This window comes from Epinephelus fuscoguttatus, linkage group LG3, assembly GCF_011397635.1.
Source record: "Epinephelus fuscoguttatus linkage group LG3, E.fuscoguttatus.final_Chr_v1".
NCBI classification, from domain to species: Eukaryota; Metazoa; Chordata; class Actinopteri; order Perciformes; family Serranidae; genus Epinephelus; species Epinephelus fuscoguttatus.
The window spans coordinates 45,309,365-45,335,810 of record NC_064754.1 but is presented as its reverse complement, the minus strand read 5'-3'; the positions used below and the strand labels follow the sequence as shown (position 1 = coordinate 45,335,810).

The 26,446-nt window shown below is 41.9% G+C and overlaps 1 protein-coding gene across 1 annotated transcript; it reads right to left on the bottom strand.

Annotated features, from left to right (window-relative positions):
- Positions 1-188: 188 nt before the first annotated feature.
- On the bottom strand, positions 189-26,446 carry LOC125885633 (N-alpha-acetyltransferase 15, NatA auxiliary subunit-like). The gene is given in 15 exon segments (XM_049571307.1): positions 189-230; positions 833-961; positions 3,536-3,688; positions 3,795-3,964; positions 5,572-5,644; positions 5,862-5,968; positions 6,206-6,301; positions 6,440-6,559; positions 7,668-7,821; positions 8,389-8,523; positions 9,264-9,393; positions 9,395-9,419; positions 9,942-10,046; positions 10,149-10,233; positions 26,270-26,446. Coding segments are annotated over 15 exon segments (1,578 nt in total). The 5' UTR covers positions 26,324-26,446.

Below are 26,446 nucleotides of genomic sequence, written 5' to 3'. Positions count from 1 at the left end.
ACATGCAATTTTGCGAGGTCTTAAGACTCCTTAGCCCCCCACATTAAATATTTTGTATGTATGGGTCAAATTCTCAATTGGTTGTTTTTTATTACAGCTTCCTCATTTTTCCCCTCTCTTCTCAGCATTTTGTGGAGATCACAGACGACCAGTTTGACTTCCACACCTACTGCATGAGTGAAATTCCGCTAGGTGAAGTCAAACTGGTCGTCTGTGATCTCCACAAAATGCTGAGAAGAGAGGGGAAAAATGAGGAAGCTGTAATAAAAAACAACCAATTGAGAATTTGACCCATACATACAAAATATTTAATGTGGGGGGCTAAGGAGTCTTAGGAGCCTCGCAAAAATTGCATGTCATAATTATAAATTTTAACAGACACCAACATGGCGCATACACCAAAAGGTTCTCTTGCTTCCAGGTTTACTTCTGTGGTATGTGCCCACTGAATATACACAGTAGTGGTTCTCCCACTGGCCCCGCCAGCTCAAAGGCTTTACATTGTGATGACTTCAAGGATTTTTAGATTGTATCTCTCTATTACAAGTAAGTTTAACAACTATAAAACCACCATGGCTAACAAATTCAGAAAAAAACTCAATTCAGAATAAAACTAAATTTACCAGATTGAGGTGTTCTGTCAACAGCTTTACAGATGTGTCTTTTACAATGTTGGTCTATGGGAAAAATGCTTTTTGGCCACAGGGGATTTTTTTTTCACTGCAATACTGTGAGAGTGGCCACTGGAAAAAAAATGGCTGCAAGGCTGAACGGCTTTCCTGAGGGCCTGGTCATAATGCATCAACTAGAATCCCTGATACTGAGGACTCACCCTTTCAATCTCGTGGCACTTCTTGAGGGCCTCCCCAAACTTGTTCATGGCCTTGTAGGCTAGTGCACACTCTGTCTGGAACCACATACACTGCATCTCGTTGAGGTTCTCCACTGCTGACGCTCCCTCCTGGACAACGACAGAGAATAAAAAAAAAAACACATGCTTGAACAAAGTAAACAGCATAACAGGGACAAGCTAATTAACCATGCCAACTACTGCAAAATGCCTAGTCTCCGATAAACAAATTATAGGGTGAACAGTCATTTTGTATTATTGTAAATCTGTTATTACTAGAGCAGTGCCTGTTCAAAACATGTCTGTTTTGAACAGGCTGAGTGCTTGGCCTGTGTGTTGCTGCAGGCAGCTTTCTCTGCAGTGCGACCACTGACACACCATCACCCAGGTATAAATGCTCGCAATGGTCTCACCACAAGGCCATGTGTGTAGGCTATGGCATAGGCTCTACATTGAGCCGACGCGCAACTACAGTGATGGAAAAAAGTTTTTGGACACCCCATGCATTTGTGATATATTGCATTAAGAATCACTCTTAAGTCCCCAAGTGCAATTTCTTTTAGTATAGTCATAGCCTAAAAAAAAGCCATTAAAGACTTTCAATTTCTTAAAATTAAATTGATTGGTTCCATAAAGATACACAAGTGTCTATGTAAAGCCAGCATGTTTGAAAGTTCTACAGATACAAAAATGGCTAAAACAAGGAACCTAATGCAAGAAACACAAAGATAAAGATTCTCAGCCAGGAAGGGTACAGCTGCCGCCAGATAGCCAGGAAGTGCAGATGCAGTCCTTCAGCAGTTGGATACACTCTGCAGAAATACAGATGAACCAACAGCTTGGAAGACAAACCAAGATCTGGGCGTCCAAGGGTTTCTTCAGCAAGAAATGACCGCATCCTGATCCGCATGTGCAGGCAAAACCGCCAAATGACATCACAGGAGCTTCAGCAGCAGTGGTCAAACCAAACTGGTGTCCAGTGTTCCACCCGCACTGTACGTGGCCGACTTTTAGATCATGGCTTAAGATCCTACAAGGCTATCAAGAAGCCTCTGATCAATGAGTCATAGGTTTGCCCGGCATCGTTGGACCCAGGCACTCAAGAACTGGACAGCCAGGAATTGGAAGAAGATTTTGTGGTCAGATGAGTCCAGTTTCCAGCTTTATCTTCCTCCTACTAATGTGAGGGTACGCAGAAGGCCAGGTGAAGCATTATCTCCAGCAGGTACAGTACCTACTGTCAAGCATGGTGGAGGCAGTATCATGGTTTGGGGATGCATGAGTGCTGCTGGTGTTGGTCATCTCACTGTCTGTGATGGCACATTGAACTCTAAAGAGTATTGTACCATTCTCGAAACCCACATGCTCCCTTCTGCGCGTGCACTGTTCCGTCGAGGTAAAAACTGGATGTTTCAGCAAGATAATGCCCCTTGCCACACGTAGAACTTGGTTGGTTCACTTTATTTGTCATTCTTATGCAGGTACATAAAATGAAATACTGTTTCAAGTTAAAACACTTTAAAAGAGAACAGTGCAATGCAATAAATAAATAAATATACCACCATATAACTTGGCTGCAGGAGCACAATATCCAGGTCTTAGAGTGGCCAGCTCAATCCCTGGACATGAGCCCCATTGAAAATCTGTGGTGGATTATCAAAAGGTCTGTTTCGAAGCATAAACCAAAGAATTTAGAAGAATTAAAAGCAGTAATTCAAGAAGAATTAGAACTCTACTGCGTGCCAATGGCAGGGCTACTAAATATTAATTTGATGATGTGATGGTTTATTTTTTGTTCAGTTTTTAACACATTTTCTGTTATTTGTTGACTTTGATACCGACAATGTTGAGAACTGACATGTTGAAACTATCAAGAATTTAGTTTTATTTTTTCTTGTTAATAAACAAAAAAATGCATTTGTTTGTGTCTGTCTGATGCAGCCACCTTTTGAAACACAAAAAAAGATTTTTCTGCAAATATTTGAGATTGTGCAAAATCTGAAGAGTGTCCCAAAAATTTTTACACTACTGTATAATATTCCTAAAGTGACATATTTTATGGATATTTCATATTATATTCAATGTGTTACAGTAACAGTGCAGAACAAATGATGAACTGTACAATTAACCCAACTAGTGAAAGCAATTTGTGTAAAACAAGCAATATGGATAAATTTTGAGGTTAATTAAAATATTTGTGATATTTTAAGAACTTTTAATACAATGCTCTGTAATATATATATTTTAAAATTTTAAACAATCATACATACTTAATGGGCTTCTGTTTTGACAAATTCAGTGTTTTCATCTTCCTGATGCGTGACTATTGTTCTATTATCTCCTAGCATCTACAACTGTGTACAAGTATGTGTGTAAAGCCCGTGTCAGCAGAAACCCTATATATTTTCTGCTGCATAAAATAAAAGTCACAGACTTCAGCACTGCTGCTTTAAAAAAAATCCTTGGCGAAACACAACGTAAGTGAAAAGAATTCCGCCTTCAGTTATTCTAGGTTGTGGGACAGTAATACATAACGATCATGAGGTCTCCACTTTATACTAGTTCTTAGCAAACTGACTTCACAGAAAAAACAGCCATGATTTTGTTATGCCATTTTCACATTTCCCTCAGCTCGTCAGCTGTTAGTGTGTACTTTTGTGCACATCCACAGACAGTTTCTCTTACCCGTGTAAACTTGGAGCACATTTCCTCGGCCTCTTTGACCATGCCAGCCTTCAGCATGTACTTGGCACACTTGGAGTTGATGAATCTGTCGGCAGTGTCCAGAGCCTGGGCCTCATCCATCCACTGAGCAGCTTCTTTAATGTTCCCAGCATGCTGCAGGAAGATAAAGGTCAACACAACAGTCATGACAACAGCACAGCAACACCCTGCTCCTCAGTTGTAACAGTAAATGAGTGTGCAAATGTGTGGTGTATGTTACCTTGTAAATCTTGGCTTTGATAAGGAAGAGCTCGATGAGCGTAGGCGTACTCTCAATTGCTGCGTTGATATATTCTAGCGCCAGTGTCTGTTGGCCAATCATGTCATAGTGTTGTGCCAGGAAGTACTGCACCCAGAGCAAAGTGGTCGGGGGTTCCTCCTTACCGTCATCTGTGACAGTGCAAGGGCATATTGTCTTAGTTTAGGTCTTAGTTTAGGTCTTTGGGATTATGCACAAAACACTACAACAGTTAAACCTGTCATAACCACGAATGAGAAGCGTTGATTATAATTCTTAGAATTTTATGAAATCAAACTTGGTTTTGGACATTTTTTTTAAGTCTGCATTTTTCTACGGTAAACATTTATGTATCTGTATACTGTGATTACCTCTCTTAATTATCATCATTAGGGGTGCAATCTGCCATTCCAGCAATGGTTTTAAATTACCTAACTATGCACAATGCACAATGCAACAAGTGATTCAGTTTTACTGTTTAATGTTATATTACTGAAATCAGCCTCACAGTTTACTGTTCACTCTACCACAGCTATATCAGAGATGAAGTTTCTTGCAAAGCAAGGTTTTTTTACTGTGTCACATTTGAGCCTGATTTATGGTTGGGCGCTCAAAACTTTTGACAAGTGTTGCTTGACAGAAATGATGTATTTTCAATATTAATAATGTGTCGCTCCACATTTTTCTTTCACGTTGAGAACCTGAAGATTTTTTTTTATGCCACGGAAAACGCGTCATATTTTGTTGCACAATGTGATTGGTAGTATTACTATCATTGCCACGGAGATGGCAGTTTTCAATCCACACAGACTCCGACCTGTACTCAGTGTCTCTGTTCACAGAAGCAGCCGCCTGTCAGCAGCAACTCCTGCAGAACTGAGAGGACAGAGAGCGGCCAAACTGCCTTCACCAGGCTGACTGACAACAGATAATTACTGAACTAAAAATATTTTTCACGTCAGCACCACAAGAAGAAATCAACATTGATTCACTGATTTTATTTCCCAACCCACCATAAAGAGTAAGGGGAATTTGCTGCTAGCAGACAGATTGGGAGCTGATCAATCAATTAATACGGTTAACAGTTAAAAAACATATACAGTGGGATATATGTGTCATTTTAAACTGCTGTCTGTTCACATTACACTTCACTAAACAATAACAGAAATAGACTGTAGACAGACTGTAAAAAAATCACAGGGCATCTCTGGTTGATGACTGAACTCTTTCGCCAAAGCATAAATTCAAATTATTGCGCTGCTCTCTGTCGAGCAACTCTTCAAAAGTGTCAGGCGCCCAACCATAAATCAGGCTTAAGGGTACTCCTACGAAGGGCAATGTATTTGTTACGAGGGTAAGAACTATCTCTAATCATTGATCAAAAATGCATCTACAAAATTATACCGTCATTTTTTGCATTTTTCTTAGTAGATTTGTTTTAAAACTTTGCAGGGAGTATTGACACTAGAGGGAGCGACCTAAGTGAGCTGTTAGATTAAGAGCTGCACACCTCCAACTCCTGAGCAAGGTAACCACCTTCACTGTGCTCTGCAGTTGTGTGGAAAATTTCTTGCAACGTACAGCATGAAATCAGTTTATGAATGCAATTATTTCCACTGACTTCTTTAATAAATCATTAAGGATTACAACTTTAAAAAACTGTCTATTGTGCTACACTGACTACATGACACTCAATACTGCTGATTAGAAAGATATCAGATTCATTATCATCTTCCTGATTAATAAATGTTCTCCTCACCATTCTGGTTGAACATTCTACAGCTTTTTAATGAGGTTTCATAGCCGACCACCAACTCCTCTATTATTGCCACCTGCAAAGAGAAAGAGGACACATTACCTTACCTGCAGAATGGAGTACACATTTGCAAGTGAATAACTTTGATCTAGAACACTGGAATCTTTCCCTCAGATTGACCTCCCTTCCTATAGTGCATTATGTAAGCTGGTTTCAAATAAATTGAGGAACAAGTATCAGTGTGGTTTAGATTTAGCACGGTCATCTGACATGAATAGCAGCAGTGCTGTCACCTTTTCTTTGTTGTTGTAAAGTGATTTGAGGGTGGTGAAGACGGGCGGACAGCCTTTACTGAAGTTCATTCGCAGATACCTGTCCAGACACTCTCTGAACTTATCACCTGCAGAGGAATAAGGTGAGATGGAGAAGATCATTCACTCATGGTCAAAAATGATTGTGGAAGTGCAAGTGGAGTTACACAAAAAAAAAAAAAAAAAAAAAAAAAAAGACCTGGAACCAAAATAACGTCTTCAACAACTAAGGTGAAGACAGCTCCTAGCTTTGTCATTTATTCCTTAACACATGGATGAAATTTAAGTTACATTTTAGTTTAAGTAAGATGTATTTTTGGCCACACCAGAGAGGAAGTTGAGGGGCAGCCGGCGAGGAACCAATCCTTTGGGAAACTTCTCCCAGGCATCTTCATAGATCTTTTGTCTCTCTTCTACACCGCCTGGCGAACCCCACCCCCCCAGAAACATTCAGTAGTGTTGACAATTGTTGCTTGTACAATGCATGTGGATATTTTAATAGTCAGTGGTCTATCATGACAATGCTGGTGTTTTAAACAGAAAGGAAAAAATTGTTATACCTGGCTTTAGGGCATTTTCCAAGCCGCGGTAATAGGACCAGTTCTCTGGGTTCCTCTCCTGCAGGCGACGGTAGACTTCTGTTGCTTCATCCAGACGCTCCAGCTTCAACAGTAGCTCTCCTGTAGTAACATGACAGAAGAGCTCCGGTGTCAACGTACATAAAAGAGACAACAGCTGCTCAAATTGAACTGATAACCCAAAGTTAGTGAAAATTCATAAAAAGGTTGGATAAGCAACACTATACACACAATATGAATTAGAATCTTGCAAAAGTACAACTCAATAAATACATAACTGTCATGTCAGTTGTGAGATTCTCTAAAGCACAGCAGGTACTAAGCAACTACATTTTTAAGAGCTAACTCATCAAATTGCCTGTCATGTTTTTAAGTATTTGCCAGAATGAAGGGCAAAGCAGCCTGCTGAAAGAGCTGGATGTTTCTGCAAAAATCTGCTAGAGGTCAAACTATTTTTTTTTCAGCGCCAAAACCAATTATTAATAATCAAGTAGACCAATATCCTTTATTTCAAACCTCTGTTGTACTGGAAAAGCTGATACTTTAGCAAGCTAACGAAGCTAAATGCAGGCACCTACAGGTGCAACAAAGAAGACTAACTGCATGTCACTTTCATGCCCATCCTCTCCTTCAGTGCTCACCCGCTAAAGTGAAAGATAACCCCAAATTTACTCTCATTTTAGAACCAGCTTTGTGTTGTTACGTTCGACTCACAGCTCTGCTCGCTCACTGGAGCTGCTCCAGTCTGTGTTTGCCTTTGCCCATCTGAGGCACAGTAACCTTCAGTAGTGAAGACTAAGAAGTAGGAGCCCTGCTGGGTTTTAGTAGTAGTCACATACAGGTGCTCTTTGGATACTTAAGGTATACTGTGTTTATTCCATCTTGCGAAGACCTAATTGCATTACTCTCAATCGAAAAATATAAAATGTAAGTCTTCTTTAGAAACAATCCAAGACACACTGTAGACAGGTACACACCTGACAGGTATGTAAGCTACAGCAGACAATGACCCTGATGCTTAGTCTCTTTTATCTATATTGCCATGTAAAATTAAGACTTTTTAATTTTTGCACAAACCCTACAGTGTGCCTTGGATTGTTTACCCTTTGATTGACCTGAGATGTGATGAACCACCAAGTTCTAACAAGGGATTTCAAAGATTTTGGATTCAGTGTGACATTGTCAGTAAGTATGGAGCACTGTGACCCACCTCGTGTCTCCTCCACAGCCAGTTTGTCACAGATCTGCTTCTCATAGTTGGATAAATGCTCCAGGGCCTCCTTGTACAGGCCTGCTTCTCTCAGCACCTGGTTCTGGTACAGCAGTAACTCGCTGTATTCATAGTCCACTTTGTCTGGAGACGTCTGGTCAAAGAAATGACTGTTAGTGAAATCAACATTTTCTACTAGCAACAGTGAAAATCTATTGGACCTGCTGGGTGTAACTGTGCAATTCAGGAAACTCTCCATCATTATTCGTGTATTTGTGCAGTTGCCTAGTGACACAAGCTTGTTGTTGTATTAAATAGATGGCACATAGACAGGAAGCAGACTGTTCCTATCAGGAGCAAGCCAGAGAGACTGAGAGAGTAAGCTCTATTGCAGTTGTGACCGATACACAGATGACAGAAACAATACCCATTTTTCAACTCTGTTGAGAGGAAGGACTAAACCATGCACTGTAACTGAGATGCATCAAACACCAAGTCAGACATGAAAAACATGAAATTTGGGCAACCCTGTTACTCATCTTACACTGCAGTGCGTTGAACAGCATCTCTAATACACAAAATGCTTCATAAATCATTACTCTCTGTTCCATCAGTTTCTCAGTCCCGATCATTATAACCATATCTCACCTTGTGTATGAAGGATTAGAAAGATGGACTACAGAATACATTAGACAAATGTTAAGCCATCATGGGCTCTAACCTGTTGTGTTTTCCTGAACTCCTCAATGATTTTTGCTGCCATCTCGTAGTCCTCCAATAGGTGATAGGCGATGGCATAGCCGATCCAGGATGCCCGCTGTGCTGGACGCAATTGCAACAGCTGGTACCGTGTCTCCTACAGAGAAAAAAAAAAATGTAAACACAGGTTTATTTGGCCATGCTTACCATCAGAACCAACAGGGTGAAAAAGACTCAACTTATGTCCCCTCTACTTAATCCTCATATGTGGCCCAAAGGATTTGTAACGTGATGTGTAGCTGGAGAGATAAATGATTAGAAAACAAGGTAATGGATAGCAGCACAAAGCGAAGAAGAGAAATTTTGCCGAGTCATGGTATTAAAACCACGTTGATACTAGCTGGCTAAGAGAACTGAAAAAACGCATTTTGACTCAGAGCCCCTCCCTTTACCTCCCTCATACATATTTTTAATCCTTTCATCTTTCTGTTTCATACCTCTCACCAAATAAGCATCTAAATCCCAGGCTGTGTCCCATGGGTGGTGTTCTACATTGTGAAACCCTGCTACCTGATTCCTGCCTCAGTCAGTGCAATGCTGCATCCTGGACAAGGCAGAGCGACAGATGGTAGTGTGTGTTGAGGGTTTTTTTTCTACACAAATGACTTAAGTCGTTATTCTTGTATTAAAAATAAAAGTTGCTATATTTCTTAAATCTGCTTCTCACAGCTTGGTATGGACTCTAGGCTGTGCTGTTCTACAGCTGACCCTGTGTCCTGATCTTGAGTGGGCCAGGAAGACTGAAAGTGGGTTTTCATTATGATAATCCAACACCTATCTTAGAATAATTATTTGAGCTAGAAAGGATCCACTCATAGTTCTCAGGACAGTCCTCACCCTGTAGCCCTCGAGGTCTCTCATCTGGATCTGCAGCAACGACAGGTCTCGGAGGATCTGCAGGTTGTCCTTGTCCCACTTCAGAGCATTGCGGTAACACTTGATAGCCTCATCGCACTTCTTATCCGAGCTGCAGTAGGCCATACACATGCCAGCCTGGGACGCACAGTTAAGGAAGATAGGAACCACCTACTCCATCGGATGTTATCAGACTACTATTAAAAAGATATACAGAAGTGCACAGAGATGTTGTGCTTACTGGGGTCACTGGGGCCAATGAGCCTCTCCTGGTGAAAGCAAGAACTGGTTTTACTGGTCTATAATGTATCAATCACTTAAAGAGTAACTAAAGCCCCAGACAACCTTTTTCAGTTGAAAACCAATATATATACATATTTAGTAGTGTTGTTTACTGATTCAGGTCCTGGTCTTGGCATTTGGGTGCAAAGTATTTGAATTCTACATATTGCATTATAAATATGCATAGTGACATAGAAAGAGGATGTGCTGACTATACTCCACAAAAGACAAGAGCATGTGTGGCATGATATCTTGTGGCATCACACACATTCACACATTTTATAAAAGACACACCAGCCAGAGGTCTTAAGTGACAACAGCTTAGAGCATCTCTCCTTTACTAACAAACTATGCGTGCAGTGACATGATTAAGGATACAGACGTGGCTCCTGAGGTCATTGCGAAGGCCTCTTCTCACCAGGTCATAAGCCTCCTCCTTCTTCCCCAGACAGTTCAGGGTCAGTCCCTTCATCGCCAGGGTCTCTACAGAGCCAATGGTACAGCATATAGTAAGAAATACAGTACATTACCCACTGATACAAGAAATTTTCCATCCATCTTTTTATCTGTATGTCTGCTGCTTACCTCCATGCTCAGCAAACTTAGGGTTGGACAGAATTTGTTTACAGAACTTGAGCCCGTTTCTGTACTGCTTGTGTTCGTAACATCGCTGTGAAAAGAAGAAGACAGAAACCCCATTAAGTCAAGAGAACAAGAGTGATATTTCCTGTCATGTTTCTAGGTATGCATCCTGTGTCCCTGATGCTTTGAAATCTGAAAGGAGGGGTGACCAGTAGCTCAGTGGTAGAGCGGACTTCTCATGCACAAAGGCAATGTCCTTGGTAGAGCGGGCGTCCCATGCACAAAGGCAATGTCCTTGGTAGAGCAGGCGTCCCATGCACAAAGGCAATGTCCTTGCCGCAGCAGCTGCGCATTTGATTCCAGCCTGCAGCCCTTTGCTGCATGTCATCCCCTCTCTATCTCCTCCTTTCATGCCTTAATACTGTCTTGTCAAATAAGGGGAAAAGCCAAAATAAATAAATAAAAAAGGAAAAATCTTTAAATCTGAAAGGATGCAATAAACTCACTATCAATGTGTCCTGAGTCATATCCTTTTATTTTCCCCAATTAGGCTACATTGTGAACAACAAATCCAACAGTATTTCTCATGTCACAGAAAGCACTAAGAATGAAACTTGTGTTTTGGATGCGTCAGTGTTTTGCCCTATTACCATCATGCCCAGCTCTCTTCACCTTCTCAAAATGATTCCACACTTTGGATTTCCTGCCTGACATGTTATTAACTAGCCTGTGTAATAAGAGCAGATACCAGCCCTATAAATTAGGGACCGTACACATGCTGCTTCTTTAATTGCCTGGAAAACACTAGGTGCTGCTCTTGTGCCTTGTTTGTGCCAGCTTTCAAGAGCATGGCGGCAGGTTGTGTCTGAGGTTGCAACCTTAACAAGCACTGTACAGCCTATTTACCTGAAATCCTGAGTGCAGAGCTGATCTTCTTCCAGATGCTGTTTATAAGTGTGTAGGCCTATCATCCATGGAACAGATGTAAAGCTCTGGGTAGCCCTGCACTAAAATGGTAAACTCTTCCATATTTATCAGACTGAATATTTATAGAAAAAGAGAAAGATATCTGTCAGCTGTGTTGGTTAGTAACATGACTCCTGTCTGATTGCTGATGCTGATGGTCCAGTCATATAGGTTATGATTTATTTGACAAGGTGCAGCTGCTAATAGAGTTTAACATGTGTTTTTTTTTCTGCAACTAAGCGACAAATGAAATCTTGCTGACTAATGACCTCTCTAGTCGACTAACGCTTGGTCAACTGGGGGAGGGAGGGCAGCCTTAATATTGCAACAGACATTCCTGTAATCCTAAGCCCCTTTTCCACTGAGCAGTACGGTACGGTACAGTATGGTAAGGTACAGTTCAGTTTGGTGCGCTTTTTTCTGTTTCCACTAAGCTTGTCACGATACCATAATTGCAGTAGTCGATACCAATACCAGTGAATTTCCACGATTCTCGCCACGCACATGTGAGTGATCGACGGTGACAACGCGTGTGTTGGCTTCATTGAGTGTACCACGTGCAGCGCAATGCTGGTATATGACAGCAAAACGGGGACCTCGACACTTAAGAGGCACATGACAAAGGCTTGCCATGGAAAGAAAGACGAGAATCAGCCTTCAATGTCCACGGTCGTATTCTTAAAAAAAGTTGGGTTTAAACTGGGCTTCTTCGGCACTCGTCCTAGGCACAGACTGATGTGCGTATACTGCCCCGTCAGGTCTGAAAGGAATTGACACGGCCCGCTGAGGGCAAAGTTGTATCCGGTACCGAATAAAAACAGGTACCGACGTATTTTTTGTGTGTTGGTATCGACTTGGTGCCAAAGTATCGGTTCTCATGACAACCCTAGTTTCCACTGTGAAAAGTTGTGGAGGGTACTAATGGAACCATTCTGTACTGTTCCCATTTTTGGTGCCCCTTCTGTTGGGGTAGCTAGCACACAGATCTGGTACTAAAAGGTGGAGCTGTGAACACTGCAGTCTGTTGATTCGTCAGTAGCAGATGGGCCTCTCCTCAGGGCTGCGCTATGGCTGGTTTTGAAGCTCACGTAACCACTGTTGACACTGTAGAGAGTTTTATTAGTAGACTGTAACTATAAAATGAATATAAAATGAAATTATGTTTTTCTGCCTCTTGCTGAAGCTGTAGTCGGAGTAAAAAATAACATAATTCACTCGGCTGACTGCCGGCGACTTCAACGCACCCTAAATATTCCATATGACAACTCTGACCATTACTTCAGTTTTTATATGACATACACTTACTAATGAGTGGATCTTCAAGTGTTTATATATTAATTTCAGCTGGGTTAAGTGAGAGAATATATTCTAATCCTCACTAGGAGAAAAAAAGCTTTGTGTAGCATCGGCTGGCAACACGAAACCCTGAGCTTACCTTAAAAGGACTAAATGTGCAAAGCCGCTATTCTTAAATATCCCATGAAGAGAGACACACTGCAGTCTGTTTTATTTTGTTCTGAGAATGTCGGCGTTTAACTCTGTTCTGTGGTCTATAAATCAGGTGCAGACCTCCATCTGTGATAATGAGGAAATACAGTGAGTGCTGGATGGAGCAGTGAGTGACAATAAACCCACCCACAGTTAAGGGTACCGTTTGCAGTGGAAACACTAGGGTCTAGGTGCCATGTCTGAAGGGTTACTTTTGGTTCTAAAGGTACCATACCAAAAGTGTTTGGTGGAAATGGGGCTCTAGTTCCCAGCATCTGCTGTGACAGGAGATGCTGGCTTAACTCATCTTAATAATGACGAGATGATGCTTTAACGTGCAGGACTTTATGTTTAATTTTCAGATGGTTAAGGCTGTGCAATTAATCGTCTGGTGATCGCAATTATGATTTTGAGGTCAAACAATTTCAAAATTAATGAACTCAAGGGTAAGAGATTTTTGGTCAAGGACGCCTGGAGATGTTATTTTGTCTTCTATGGAAGCCGCGCATGCGCAATACCACCCCCTCCCCTCCTCTCCTCTATTCACTCTACGAACCAGTCAAGTAGGTGAACTACGAATAATGTAAGGGGGAAGTGATTGCGGAAGATTTCAAAAACAGCGTGCGGAAAATGGCAGAGAGAGAGAGCGAGAGAGGCTGGTCTGTGCGTGTGTGCGCGCACGTGTCTGCATGTGTGTGTGCGCACATCAGGGCCAAACTCTGGTGTGTGTGATACAGAGAGCAGAGAATTGTAAACGCGCGACCATGTAGAGACAGAAATGACATGCCGTCATGTAAATAAGATAAGTCCTCACGTGTGCCGCATAATCAATTGCAAAATTTTGACCAAAATATTTGTGATTATGATTTTTTCCATATTTGAGCAGCCCTACAGATCTACATTTTCAAAGTACATGAATATAACCATAATTAGAACCATGTAACACCAAAAAAAAGTTTCGCACTACAATTTGTCAATAACACAAATTTTCTTGGGGACCCTCTCAAAGGACCAGCTGCGGTCTCAGGGGCTCACATCACTAATTTCAGAGAGAGACAGAAGCACTGTAACACTGATCCTGGAGTTCATAGCATTGTTCTGACTCATAACAACTAGCTCAACTTAGCGAGAAGAAATATTACGAAAATTACACTTCTTATTTTACTTTTTTGTGGTCCTTGCTGATGAACTATAAGCTGGTACCTGGGACAGGATGTGAACAGTAGCTGGACCTATATGGTATAGCATTCACCAGATTAAACTAAAACGCCGTAAAGGACAAATAACATTTAAGTCCTGTTCACAGTTTATGAGTTCTGGTCACATATTCAGAGTGGATCATAGTTGTTCACCCACAATGTTATTACAACAGCAGAACAATATCAGAAGATGTACTCCAAAAAAAAAAAAAAAAGTTAACATTTATCGGCATTCTGCACACCACTGAGCTTAAATGCTGACAAAGACTTTTCACTACAACATACAGTATCATACCGCCTTAACGAAAGCTTCTGCCCTAAAATTGTATTTAGTATGCAGCTGCACAATAAACCCCACCTCTCTTTTTAAGCCGTTCACTGTTCGTGTGTATTTGCATGAGTGAGAGAGATACAAAAAGTTAAGCTGGCAGATGGCATTTTGTTGTCCCACCATCAACTTCATTAATGGTGAGAAAAGATGACGTCAACTTCACATATGAGGGCCAAGGTCAGTTATGAAATTATACAGATGAACTAGATGAACAGATGAACTAAGTAGAGGATTGCTTGCCTGGGTCCAGACCTGAATCCGTCCACTCAACAGGGCTGACTGATTTGTCTGACATCGTGGCATGAAACAACAGTTTCTCAGCTGACAATCCATCAATCCAATGAGCACCGCAAGGGGACTAACAATTAGCTAATCAGCGCCACAGGCAGAACTAATGCTGTTTTCAACCAGGGCTCTAAAACTTGTGTACATGCACTGATGTATGCAACTTTTAAATTATTACATAGGCCAATTTTTTTTTTTTTTTTATTGTACTATTTGGTGTATTTGTCCTTCTTTATCCACCCTGACTGACTGAAATGACAGTAATGTACAGGGAAGCTACTTCACCCATATCAGTTTTCAGCTGAAAAAAAAATATGAACTGTAATATGCTTTGTTTCACTGAAACTTAGATAAATCCTGAATACCGGACATCGCCATCCAACCAGGTGACTCTTTCTTCATATACCCATTTGACAGAACAGAGTACTCCGGGAACAAAAATGGAAGATGCGTGTGCTTTATGGTAAACAGAAACTGGTGTGACAGTTCCTGTTCCTGCTTACTAGGGCTGACCTTCAAATCCATTTATGGACATTCGAAGCTTCAGAGCTCAGAACGATTTTAATTCGAAGCATTCGATAACGACTGGGGAGTAGAATTAAGATAAAAATAGTCACAAACGAAAAAACACCAATGGCCGGTGATAAGTAGTGTTTAACTTCTGACTGAACACTAAATCAAAACCCTCGGCACATACTGCAGCACAATCAAACAGATGCGCAACTCAGAGCATCAGAAGTGTCTCTGACACCAGACTCAGAGCGGACCGGTGGAACTGGAAAATGCATATTTTACATCAATAAAATCTATTTTATCGTTATTTTGAGTCACATTGTTGAAAGAATTTAGTCTGTGTTCAAGCAGGATAATAGCAGGTCTCCATTGTGCGTCGGGCTTTCTATTTTCTTGTCGGAGATTTTTTCGTTTTTAATTACATGATATATAGGCTATTATAGCCAAGTGAGGCTCATGTACTACAACCATACTATTAGGCCTACTAGTTACTACTTACGTTTTTCAAGTGATGTCCCAAATTTGTTGTTGAGTTGTGATATGCCAATTGCTTTTGGCAAATCTGGCACTCTGCTTTCTGGGGGTTGTTGAGGCATATTTTAAAGTGCAAGCACACATCTGATGACCTCTTGGACATGTCTGCCAGCTCTGAGTGCGCTCGCTGTCAGTATCGGACTGGTGGGGGTTAGTATTGCGTTTAAGGCCTCCCCCAAAAAACTAGGAAAAAAGCACTGAAGCTTCAAATTTTTTTCTCCACAATCGAATCCCCTGCCATCAAGCGAAGCTTCGAAGCTTTCAATTTTTTGGGTCAGCCCTACTGCTTACCTGATCTAGATTATTGTCAATCAAATGTAGACTGCACTTTCTATAAAGGGAATTCACAGACAGACAGGTAATCCTGATGCTGTGCTCATTGTTGCTGGAGACTTCAATCAGGCTAAACTTAAAATGGTTATGTTGGGGCACTGGTGGTTTAGTGGATAGAGCAGGCGCCCCATTTACAAGGCTAATGCTGCAGCGGCCCGAGTTTGACTCTAGCCTGTGGCCCTTTGCTGCATGTTACTCCTTTTCTCTCTCCCCCTTTATGCTCAGCTGTCCTATCAATTAAAGGCAAAAAATGCCCCCCAAAGTATCTTTAAAAAAAAAAAATAAAAATGGTAATGTCTTATGCACATTGTTGAAGATGGCTGCTTTGTCTCTTTTGATAAAATATCTGCAAAGTACAACCTACCCACAACACATTTTTTCTCATTTTTAAAGGTCAGACATGTCGCAAAATGCAACAATTTGTTCGCAGTCTGGGGCCCTGCATTGTAGAATTTGTTTGCCCAACCCTAGAGCTTTTTCTTTTCGAAAACCTTAATAAAAAATAAAGGTTATGTCTAACTTCCATCCAAAGTGGTTCTTCCTTGTGGTACAAACACTTTGGATCCCTGCAATACACTGTTAAGAGGCAGCTTCAGAGCAGAATTACTACCCCCGTTTGACAAAAGTGACCATGCAGCTATCTTTTTGAGAACAAACTACGGGACATGCCCCAGTGAGGCAAGACATCTGTGGTGGATTTAAGATGTAAAATAATCAAAAACCATGAATTACCAGAAATATCTGAAATAAACAAACACACCACATCTTACAAATGAGGACTGCAATCTGGAAAATCATAAAGCAGCAACCTACAATGTAAGAAAAGCAGTAAAAGAGGCAAAAGGAGACTGTAGGAAGAAAGTCGTGGCAAAGTCCAACAAGTATTACAGATTACAATCCAGCCATCTCACTTCCTGTCAAGTGCTGATTCGTCTATATGAAGTAAGAAAAACAATTTCTATGCTCACTTTGAGGCTCACAATGATTTTCAACTAGTCACTGGCTCAAACTGTCATACCCTGTGCTTCAAGACAAAATTTGACACGGCTACAAGAGACAATGTTCCCTGTTAGTAATGTGTACAACACGTATCAGTTCAAAATGTTACACATGCAGTATGCAAGCTTACAGACTCTAGTGCACACCAATACTGATATAGTATATTTAATGTAAATTTAGTAACATTACAAGCTTTTTGGATACTATTTAAATACAAAAAAAAAAAACCTTATGAGACAACTTGGGTGTAGGGTTGGGTCGGTTCTCGGTAATACCAATTCGGTTCGGTACTCTGTCTTGGACTGGGGTTTTTTTGTTTTTTTTGAGACCGACCGGACTGCATACTTGGGCGGACTACGCAGAGGTCCGCCCCGTAAAAGTGGACGTCCGCAAGCCCTGTGCACGCAAAGCACGACCGCGCGAACTTCGCTTTGCACACCAGTGTCACACAAAAGACTGTTCGGCATGTATTTTTGACGGACATTTCTACACGGAGTCCGCTCCGCTCATAGTACGCCCAAGTCTGTGGGCACCTGTGTCTGCCTCTTCACCAAGCGCACAGCGAGCAGGATGGGGGGGGGGGTGCGAGTGCGCATGCACCGAGGCCTTTACTGTAGCCTGGAGTTTGTAGTGACGGGGAGTCGATAATGGCGGACAATTTAGTCTCAAAGAAATCAAAGAATGCGCCACTATGGCAACACTTTGGCTTTGAGCCAGACGAAGGAGGCAAGCCTTGTTTGCACTGATTGAGTAAGTTGCAAAATTTATTTGTAAGGAATGAAAGAAACAATTTGTTACTGTCACTCTGTTGTCCTAAGGTCATTTTTATTTTAAATGAGTCAATTGCACCCCCAAGTGGTGAAAATGTCCCCCCCCCCCTCCAAAATACCGACCCAATCCTACTTGGATGCATTCTTTTTTTTTTCCTTTCTTAAAGCCTCAGTGTGTAAAAATGGTGAGTAACAGTGACATCAGTGGTCAAATTCTAGATTGCAAGGCTCACTCGCGCTCACTCCCTCACCCCTCCCGTCGGGTAAGTGACGGTGGCCTCGTAGGACAGAAAGCCTTGTGCAGACAGAGATGGCATCATCCATGAGTTTTTCAAGTTTTTCAGGAGTAGGCCTATCTAGCGATGAGGTGAATGTTTATTTAGGAATCTAAACCATGTTACGATATTGTAGCGACCCTGCAGTAAATGTTCTGTTATAATGTCAATGTTCTGTGAGTTAATGGCATGTTTGGGATTGAATGAGTATAGGTAGGGGGGCGGAGTGCAAGTGTGACAGGGATGAGAGCTGTGTGACTGCGGGTGCTGGTGTGTGTATGAGCGAGCTGGAGGAGAGAGCAGCAGTGCACAGTTGGAGTTACAGCTAAGTTCTTGTTTGTTGGTTGTTTTGGCGTAGTTACAGCCAACAGTAACCTGTACTGTTCAGTAATAAACAGTGATTTGCCGAATAACTGTGTCATACTTTCCACATGTCCTGGCGGACACTACAATATGCTATAGCTTACCAGTGAGATATAGGTTATCTGTGAGATATAACGTTATGCTAGTAGTGTTTTATTTCTAATTGTTTTGGTAACACAAGCAAACATTAGCACAGTAATGCTAAAATAACACGTTTTATGTGATAGTCACGGCACAGTGCGGCAAATGTAGGTTGGTATGATTATAATATATGCGCTTCCAGAGTGTCCTTCCACAGGAGTTTTTTTCCCACCTGGAATAAGCAACGCCGATATTCACTCGCATTTTGTCCCGTCCTCGCTTATCTGATCTTTTTCTTTTATTTGGTGGCGTGGTTTCCCTCTTATGGGGCAAAACATATGTGTGGTCCTCCATTTAAAGTGCGACAGAATCATAAAAGTACAAAGCAGGTTCACGCAGAAGCGCCCTGGATTGTGCTTCACCTTCTCTGTCTCCAGTGACGGCAAGTTCTAGGTAAACGTGAAAGGTGAAGCGCATATATCCCTTTCGGCCACTCCAGCATACCACGCCCTGCCTGTGTATATATAGAGAAATCATTCTAAGTCTATGAGATAGCTTCCATTTGTACGTGAATTGCATTACACTTTAATAAATATACAGTACAGGCCAAAAGTTTGGACACACCTTCTCATTCAATGCGTTTTCTTTATTTTCATGACTATTTACATTGTAGATTCTCACTGAAGGCATCAAAAAAATGAATGAACACATGTGGAGTTATGTACTTAACAAAAAAAGGTGAAATAACTGAAAACATGTTTTATATTCTACTTTCTTCAAAATAGCCACCCTTTGCTCTGATTACTGCTTTGCACACTCTTGGCATTCTCTCCATGAGCTTCAAGAGGTAGTCACCTGAAATGGTTTCCACTTCACAGGTGTGCCTTATCAGGGTTAATTAGTGGAATTTCTTGCTTTATCAATGGGGTTGGGACCATCAGTGGTGTTGTGCAGAAGTCAGGTTAATACACAGCCGACAGCCCTATTGGACAACTGTTAAAATTTATATTATGGCAAGAACCAATCAGCTAACTAACGAAAAAGGAGTGGCCATCATTACTTTAAGAAATGAAGGTCAGTCAGTCCAGAAAATTGCAAAAACTTTAAATGTGTCCCCAAGTGGAGTCGCAAAAACCATCAAGCGCTACAACGAAACTGGCACACATGAGGACCGAGCCAGGAAAGGAAGACCAAGAGTCACCTCTGCTTCTGAGGATAAGTTCATCCGAGTCACCAGCCTCAGAAATCGCAAGTTAACAGCAGCTCAGATCAGAGACCAGATGAATGCCACACAGAGTTCTAGCAGCAGACCCATCTCTAGAACAACTGTTAAGAGGAGACTGCGCGAATCAGGCCTTCATGGTCAAATAGCTGCTAGGAAACCACTGCTAAGGAGAGGCAACAAGCAGAAGAGATTTGTTTGGGCCAAGAAACACAAGGAATGGACATTAGACCAGTGGAAATCTGTGCTTTGGTCTGATGAGTCCAAATTCGAGATCTTTGGTTCCAACCGCCGTGTCTTTGTGAGACGCAGAAAAGGTGAACGGATGGATTCCACATGCCTGGTTCCCACTGTGAAGCATGGAGGAGGAGGTGTGATGGTGTGGGGGTGTTTTGCTGGTGACACTGTTGGGGATTTATTCAAAATTGAAGGCACACTGAACCAGCATGGCTACCACAGCATCCTGCAGCGACATGCCATCCCATCCGCTTTGCGTTTAGTTGGACGATCATTTATTTTTCAACAGGACAATGCCAAATACTACCCCTAAAACATCTTGACAGTCATGGATAAATCATTTCAACAGGTAGACTCAAGCCCCTTGAAGACTGCCAGATTTTCCGCAAATGTTGGGCTGTTTTGCCTGCAAGCTGCGAGCGTTTAGACACACAGGGCCGGATTGGCGAGTCGATCCAAGGTGCCCAATTTTCCGCCTCGTAGGGTAGTCATATCGGCGGAACCCTTTTAGTTTAAACAGACCAAGGCAGCCTTTCCGCAACGGGAGGGGCTTTTGAAGACTTGTGGGAGGAGCTGTTGATGATGCTGCATGTGCGAGCCACTGGCGGTGGATAAACAGGAAACAGCTGATAGCAGGAATTAACGAGCAGCTAGTAGCAAGAGGGAAACACAAACCTGACAGACACTGTAAAGATGAGCAACTGGGGAGACAAAGAATTGCGCGCCCTCCTTGTCCTCGCAAACTAAGGGACCATTAGCGTCAGATGACAGGAACAGTGAAGAACAGGCCGACTTACAAGAATTGCTGAAGGACTGACTCACCGCGGATTCCCTCCCACGTCACTGGTTACGTCACACCCTGAGCTACACGTTTTGTTACTTGCTCACGCCCCCCATTGAACCGAAAAAGGCGCATTCTGTATAAACAAAAGTAGGCAGGCAGCATTTTGCCGCACTACCCGATTTTGTTTTTATACTGCCAATGCTGAAAAATGACTGATTGGGCTTTCCTGCAAATTTGCACAATACCTATCTAAAAAGGGCTTCAGTTCCCTTCTACGAAACCTGTCCCACTACATGCAAAGCACTGCACAAAAAATTGAAGGGGCTCCACTTTGTTGTAGGCATGTTGCTACAGGTATCAGGGATATCCATAAGTCAGGATCAAATATTGTCAGTGCACTGTGTGGCGCCATAGGACTTTTCAGTTTTCCCACTCCTGTTAGATTTGTAGTTTTTGTACTTTTCTGTATTGGCCCAGAATTTCACAATTGGTGCATCCCTAATTCATTTCCCTGCAAATTCAGATACAGCACCAAACTTTTCATGCCCGATCAAGACTCCAATGAGACACTGATGAAAATTATTTAACTATTTCAATGAGATTGATGATGCAAAGTCCAACTTTAGGTTAGGCTAGAGTAAGGGAATGGATTTCCCCATCCCAACTGAAGGAAATGGAATTTCATTAAAACTCTGCTGCCATACAGAAGCTGGAAACCTGCCAACTTCTTATAATGCATTTAGAAAGGGTAAGCAAAAATTAATAGGGGTGTGGTCCACTTCTGTCTACAGCTGGAGAGAAAACGGTTTCAAATCTCATATCACAACCCCGCTGCAGAGAGGGTAATGACAGTAATTTTAATCTGGGCTTTCTCATTTACACAACAATTTCCACCAGATGCAGTGCTTTCAGATTTCTTCACAACTAGTAATAAGAACTAAAGGTCAACTCACTTTATTACAGAGAGTGTTCAACAGTGATGTTTAGCTGAATTTTTTTTTGTGACATTAAACCCCAATATGTGCCTTCTATAGACCAAATCAATGTGACATCTTGCTAACAGCAACAATTACTTGCAGGAACTGGCAGTTGATTACAATTGTGAAGATATGCAAAATTGGCAAACATTTTTATTTCTGTTAACATTTTTAGCTGTAACTGTAACGCTTCAAGATTTATAGTTAAACAATGTGGTCCAACCTATTTGACCTTTCTAGTGCACTTAGTTTGCTGCTTGGCTATCATTTTTGATAGACCAAATCAACCGGCATGGACGCTAAACAAAGTACTGCTGTGGACAGGGGCTGCAGAAAAGCACATTTTAGCCACCTAAAAAAATAATTTAAGTGTACTATGTATTTGAATATTTGCTTCACTTTTCCTTACACACCAACTGATCGAGGCAGTGGTAGACCAGTGACACAGTGTTCAGCTAGGTTAAGTTACTGTTTTTGGTGGCTTTGATGTAACGGTTTTAATTCCCCATCAGAAAAGACTGTCTGATGGCAAAGTAAAGCAGTGAAAATATTCTTAATATAGCTTACACTTAAACTGATACTGGTTCTTTTTTTGTTGGTGGGCCTCTTTAGGAGGCTGGGAACTTATTAAGGCAGCATTTGCTCAGGGCTATTTGATTTCTTGTACATGACACAAGAATTTTCTACCCAGAAGCTGTTGTAAATTAACAATGTGATAAGGTCTGTAGACTGTTTCACTGGAATCACATTGCTAGACAACAGCTTGGGTCCATGTTTACTTCCTGTCTTCTGGTGTCTTTCACATAGACTGCAAAACATTCCAACAGGAAATACAAGGGGACCCACTTAGAATGTTTATGTTATCAAGTTGGGCTGGGAGAGGGTTACTGCCCCAAGTGAAGGAGTTCAAGTATTTCAGGGTCTTTTTCACAAATTAAGATAGAATGGAATTAGGGCTGGGCGATAACATGATAATAAGGTATCCCGTGGTATCTAAAAATAGCAACGGTATCAGTTTCATTGCCGTCATTGAAAAAAGAAAAAAATCTGCTGTGCATATAGGTCTATAGGGGCCAAACATAATATTAAATATAATTTCTTCAATGCCTAAATAATGAGCACTTGTCCAGCACCTATGTATGAGTGGTTGAGTTTTCAATTTAACACCGTTGCAATTTAAAACTAATAGTAAGCTATAATGTTTCTCTTCTAACTGCCCTTAACTGTTGTCAGGAGATGACATTTGATAAAGTTTTTGGATGTGACGTCGTCACGTGACAGCTCGGACGTGAGAAAGAGAAGAAAAGATAGCAAGCCGAGCATCAAGGGAGTTGGTCCCAAAAACAACACAAGTTAACAACTTCTGCAAGCAGTAGCAGCAGGTCCAGTGGCCATCAGAGTGGAGGAGGGAGAAGCGCAACCTGAACCACCCAAAAACAATGACTCTGGGCAGTCTACTTCAAAGAAAAGCCGATGCGGTGGCAGGTCCAGTCGGCACCATACAGGAGCGAGCAGGAGCAGAGATAACTGCCTGTTGTCGCGGGGCTGTTATTCAGGGAGACGAAGACCTCCTTCTCAGGTGGAAATGTGATGGAGCCAGGCGTTTTCCTCTGATGTTGAGGGCTCCCTGAAAGTACCTGTGTGTTTGTGCCACGAGCTCTCCATCAGAGAGGGTGTTCAGCACCGCGGCAAAAGTTGTCAATCCACTATGTGCCCTGCTCCAGCTGGAAAAAGTAAACATGCTGGATTTTCTGGCAAAAAAACCTTGAATAGTTTTGAAGCATAGGATGCTGCTATAGTTATCATTATACTTTGTTTTTATGTCATTTTCAATGAGGAGTAGCCTGTTCTGATGGGCAAAACCGTTGGGACTTGGAGAGGGTGAACTTTTCAAACTAAAGGTAGGTTCTAAAAATAAACCAACGAACAGTATTTCCCGTTGCTTCTAAGGATAGGATTATATATGCCCATTTTCAGTCATGCCTTGTTATTTATTGTTCTGTTCTTCTTATTTGATAAGCCCTAATACTGGATGCTGTAGAGCTGTGCTTTTAATGTATTTGATTTATGTTGATAGGTTCTAAAAATAAACCATCGGACAGTACCCGTCGCGGTCTCAGGATACGCTGTATAGCACACATTATCGTTACTGCCTTTGTTGTTTATTGTTACTTTTTTATTATTTGATAAGCCTTAAAGTATTGGGTGCTATAGGGCTGTGTATTAATTTAATTGATTTGTGTCGATTGCTGTCCTGGAAGTGGACTGTAGCCCACAGACAATTTGTTATCATTTCATTCTGTTTGGTTGACTGCTGCATTTGCATAATTGTTAATGAAAGTTGTTAATGTTGTACATGTTTTGTTGTTATTTTTTCAGTATTCTTAGGCCTATGTAATGTTTGCTATTCTGTTTCTGAACGGTATAGGCTCAAACCGATATTTTGGCGACTCCCTCTGAGCCCTTCAAAGTGATTTTTAATTAGTCGCAGTAATACCGTACACCCCGGGAAAATGTGGGGAAGGTTTAACAGTAACAAAATTTGGATACCGCCCAACTCTAAATGGAATGTGAGTTGGATGGGCAGTTTGACATGGCATTTGCAGTGATGTGGGCCCTGCACCAGACCATCACGGTGAAGAAGGAGCTGAGCTGAAGGACAAGGCTTTCAATTTACCGGTCCATCTATGTCCCAACCCTCACCTATGGTCATAAGCTTTGGGTAGTGACCAAAAGATAAAGATTGCAGATAAGCTGCCAAAATAAGTTTTCTCTGTGGCATGGCTGGGCTCAGCCTTAGAGCAAGGGTGAGGAGCTCAGGTATCTGGAGGGAGTTTGGAGTAGAGCCACTGTTCCTTCACATCAAAAGGGGCCAGTTGAGGTGGTTCAGGCATCTGATTAGGATGCCTCCCAGACACCCATTAGAGGAGTTCCTGGTACATCCAACTGTTAGGAGGCCCTGAGGTAGACCCAGAACACACTGGAGGGATTATATATCTCATTTGGCCAGGGAATGCCTCAGGATCCCTCAGGAGGAGCTGGAAAGCATTGGTGGGGACAGGTTTGTCTGGAGCACTTTGCTCAGCCTGCTGCCCCTGTGACCCAACCCCAGATAAGCGGGCGAAAACAGATAGATGGATGTTGTCAAGTTTGAAACAGTCTATACTTATTTACTCATGTTAGATGCTTATGCAGAAATTAAGACAACCACAAGACTGTAGAACCAGTAGACTCATTAAAAAAGCAGTGCTGTGCATGAATGAGAATGGCTCTTCTATAATTTTCTGTTAAATGTTTCCTGTATTACTGGCTGACATACACACAAAAAAAATTCAGCTCTTCTTTATTAAGTGATTTAACAAACACCTCATTTTAGCACATATTCCACTCTGTGTTCCACAGAAAATTTAGTGTTTTAAAGTTTATTGGTTAACTCTAGTGTGAAATAGGAAAAACACAATTCCAGTCTGACACAATAAACTGTGTGGGCCAACAACAGTTCAAGCAGTACTCCCTCTTAAGTGTGCAGCAAATACAGGGTCTAACTTTTCAAGATCAGGTGCAGGTCACAGGTCTGTTTGTCCTGCCAGAGGTAGAGTAAATTAATGCCCTCTGCCAAATGTGCTGATAAACATCTACCAATCCCCAGCAGAGCCCCTGCCTTTCAAAACAATGAAGGTTATCTGAACTGGTCAGTGACGTTAAACTGGTCACTGCCAACGTACTCCACACACTGTCAACCAATAAGCATGGCAGAAGAAGAGCGAGACTTGTTTAACATGCGACAAACTACGCTGAGCTCCTCCACAACTCAGCTACTGTCATATTGTAACTAAGACTTCATCCACACCTGTCACCCACATAAAACTTTGCGCAGATAGCAAATAAACAGTGGAGCGACACAAGGAATCAAACATGGACGAGAAGAATGGATGGATGGATTGATAGCAAGCTGCCAGAGCAGGGCAGGCCTGAAGCAGTTACAGATTTGATGATAGTCACACCGGTCCACCACGTACTTCCTCTCGTTTTCACGCCAGTTTGTCCTACTCTAACCTATACCGGTGACATTAATATCTGCAGACCGAGGTCCCAAACAGATGGATTAAGACTGACAATCACACAAAGTCGGCTATACCAAGATACCTCACGCTAGGTAGCTAGCGTTAGCTGATTGGCTAACGTCAAATGGCCAGTCAGTGGGCTGAGTTGCATAGCTTGTTAGCATGGCCCACGTCTAGCAAAAATCAAACGTACAATTCTATTTCGTTTACAACACCCGATATGCAGACAAGCAACAGCAAACAGATGTCAAACGTTATGCGAGGTAGTCTGAGAAACAGCTAACTTAACAGTAACTTATATATGACCGTTACAGTGGCTAGCTAATTGGCCATCGTGGAAACTAGCGTCACGTTAATGGTTGCTGTGTATTATAAGCGCCGAGGCCTATTGCAATTAACTTGCCTGGCTATTTAAACTTGCACCAACCTACTTTTTATTCGTTCTGCATTTTAATTACCACAACACGTCTGTCAAAATCACAGCATAATCACGAACAACCATTTTGGCGTTGCGGTGACAGCGCTTGTCAGGGCCGGGCTAGCTAGCCCATTCAATGATGCCATTTTGCTAAGACACTGAAGCTAACGCTAGCAGCCGGAGAGCTACACTGGTACACAGAGTGCCGCCGATTAATCCTAAAACTAGTCAGTTGTCTGTGTTGACGAAACCTATCGTTATGCAACTCTTTAACAACCAACTCACCAAAATCCTCTTGAAGAGAGCGTTCTCCTTCGGCGGTAAAGTAACTGTCGGCATTGTTGCAGTTGAGATCAGTTTCCCCCTCGACCTCAGCACATGTAGCTAAAGTTAGCCCGGGTAGTCAAGACGGGTAGATTTGGGTGATGGCTCAGGCTCGACTGCTTCAGCCGCTCCGCTCGA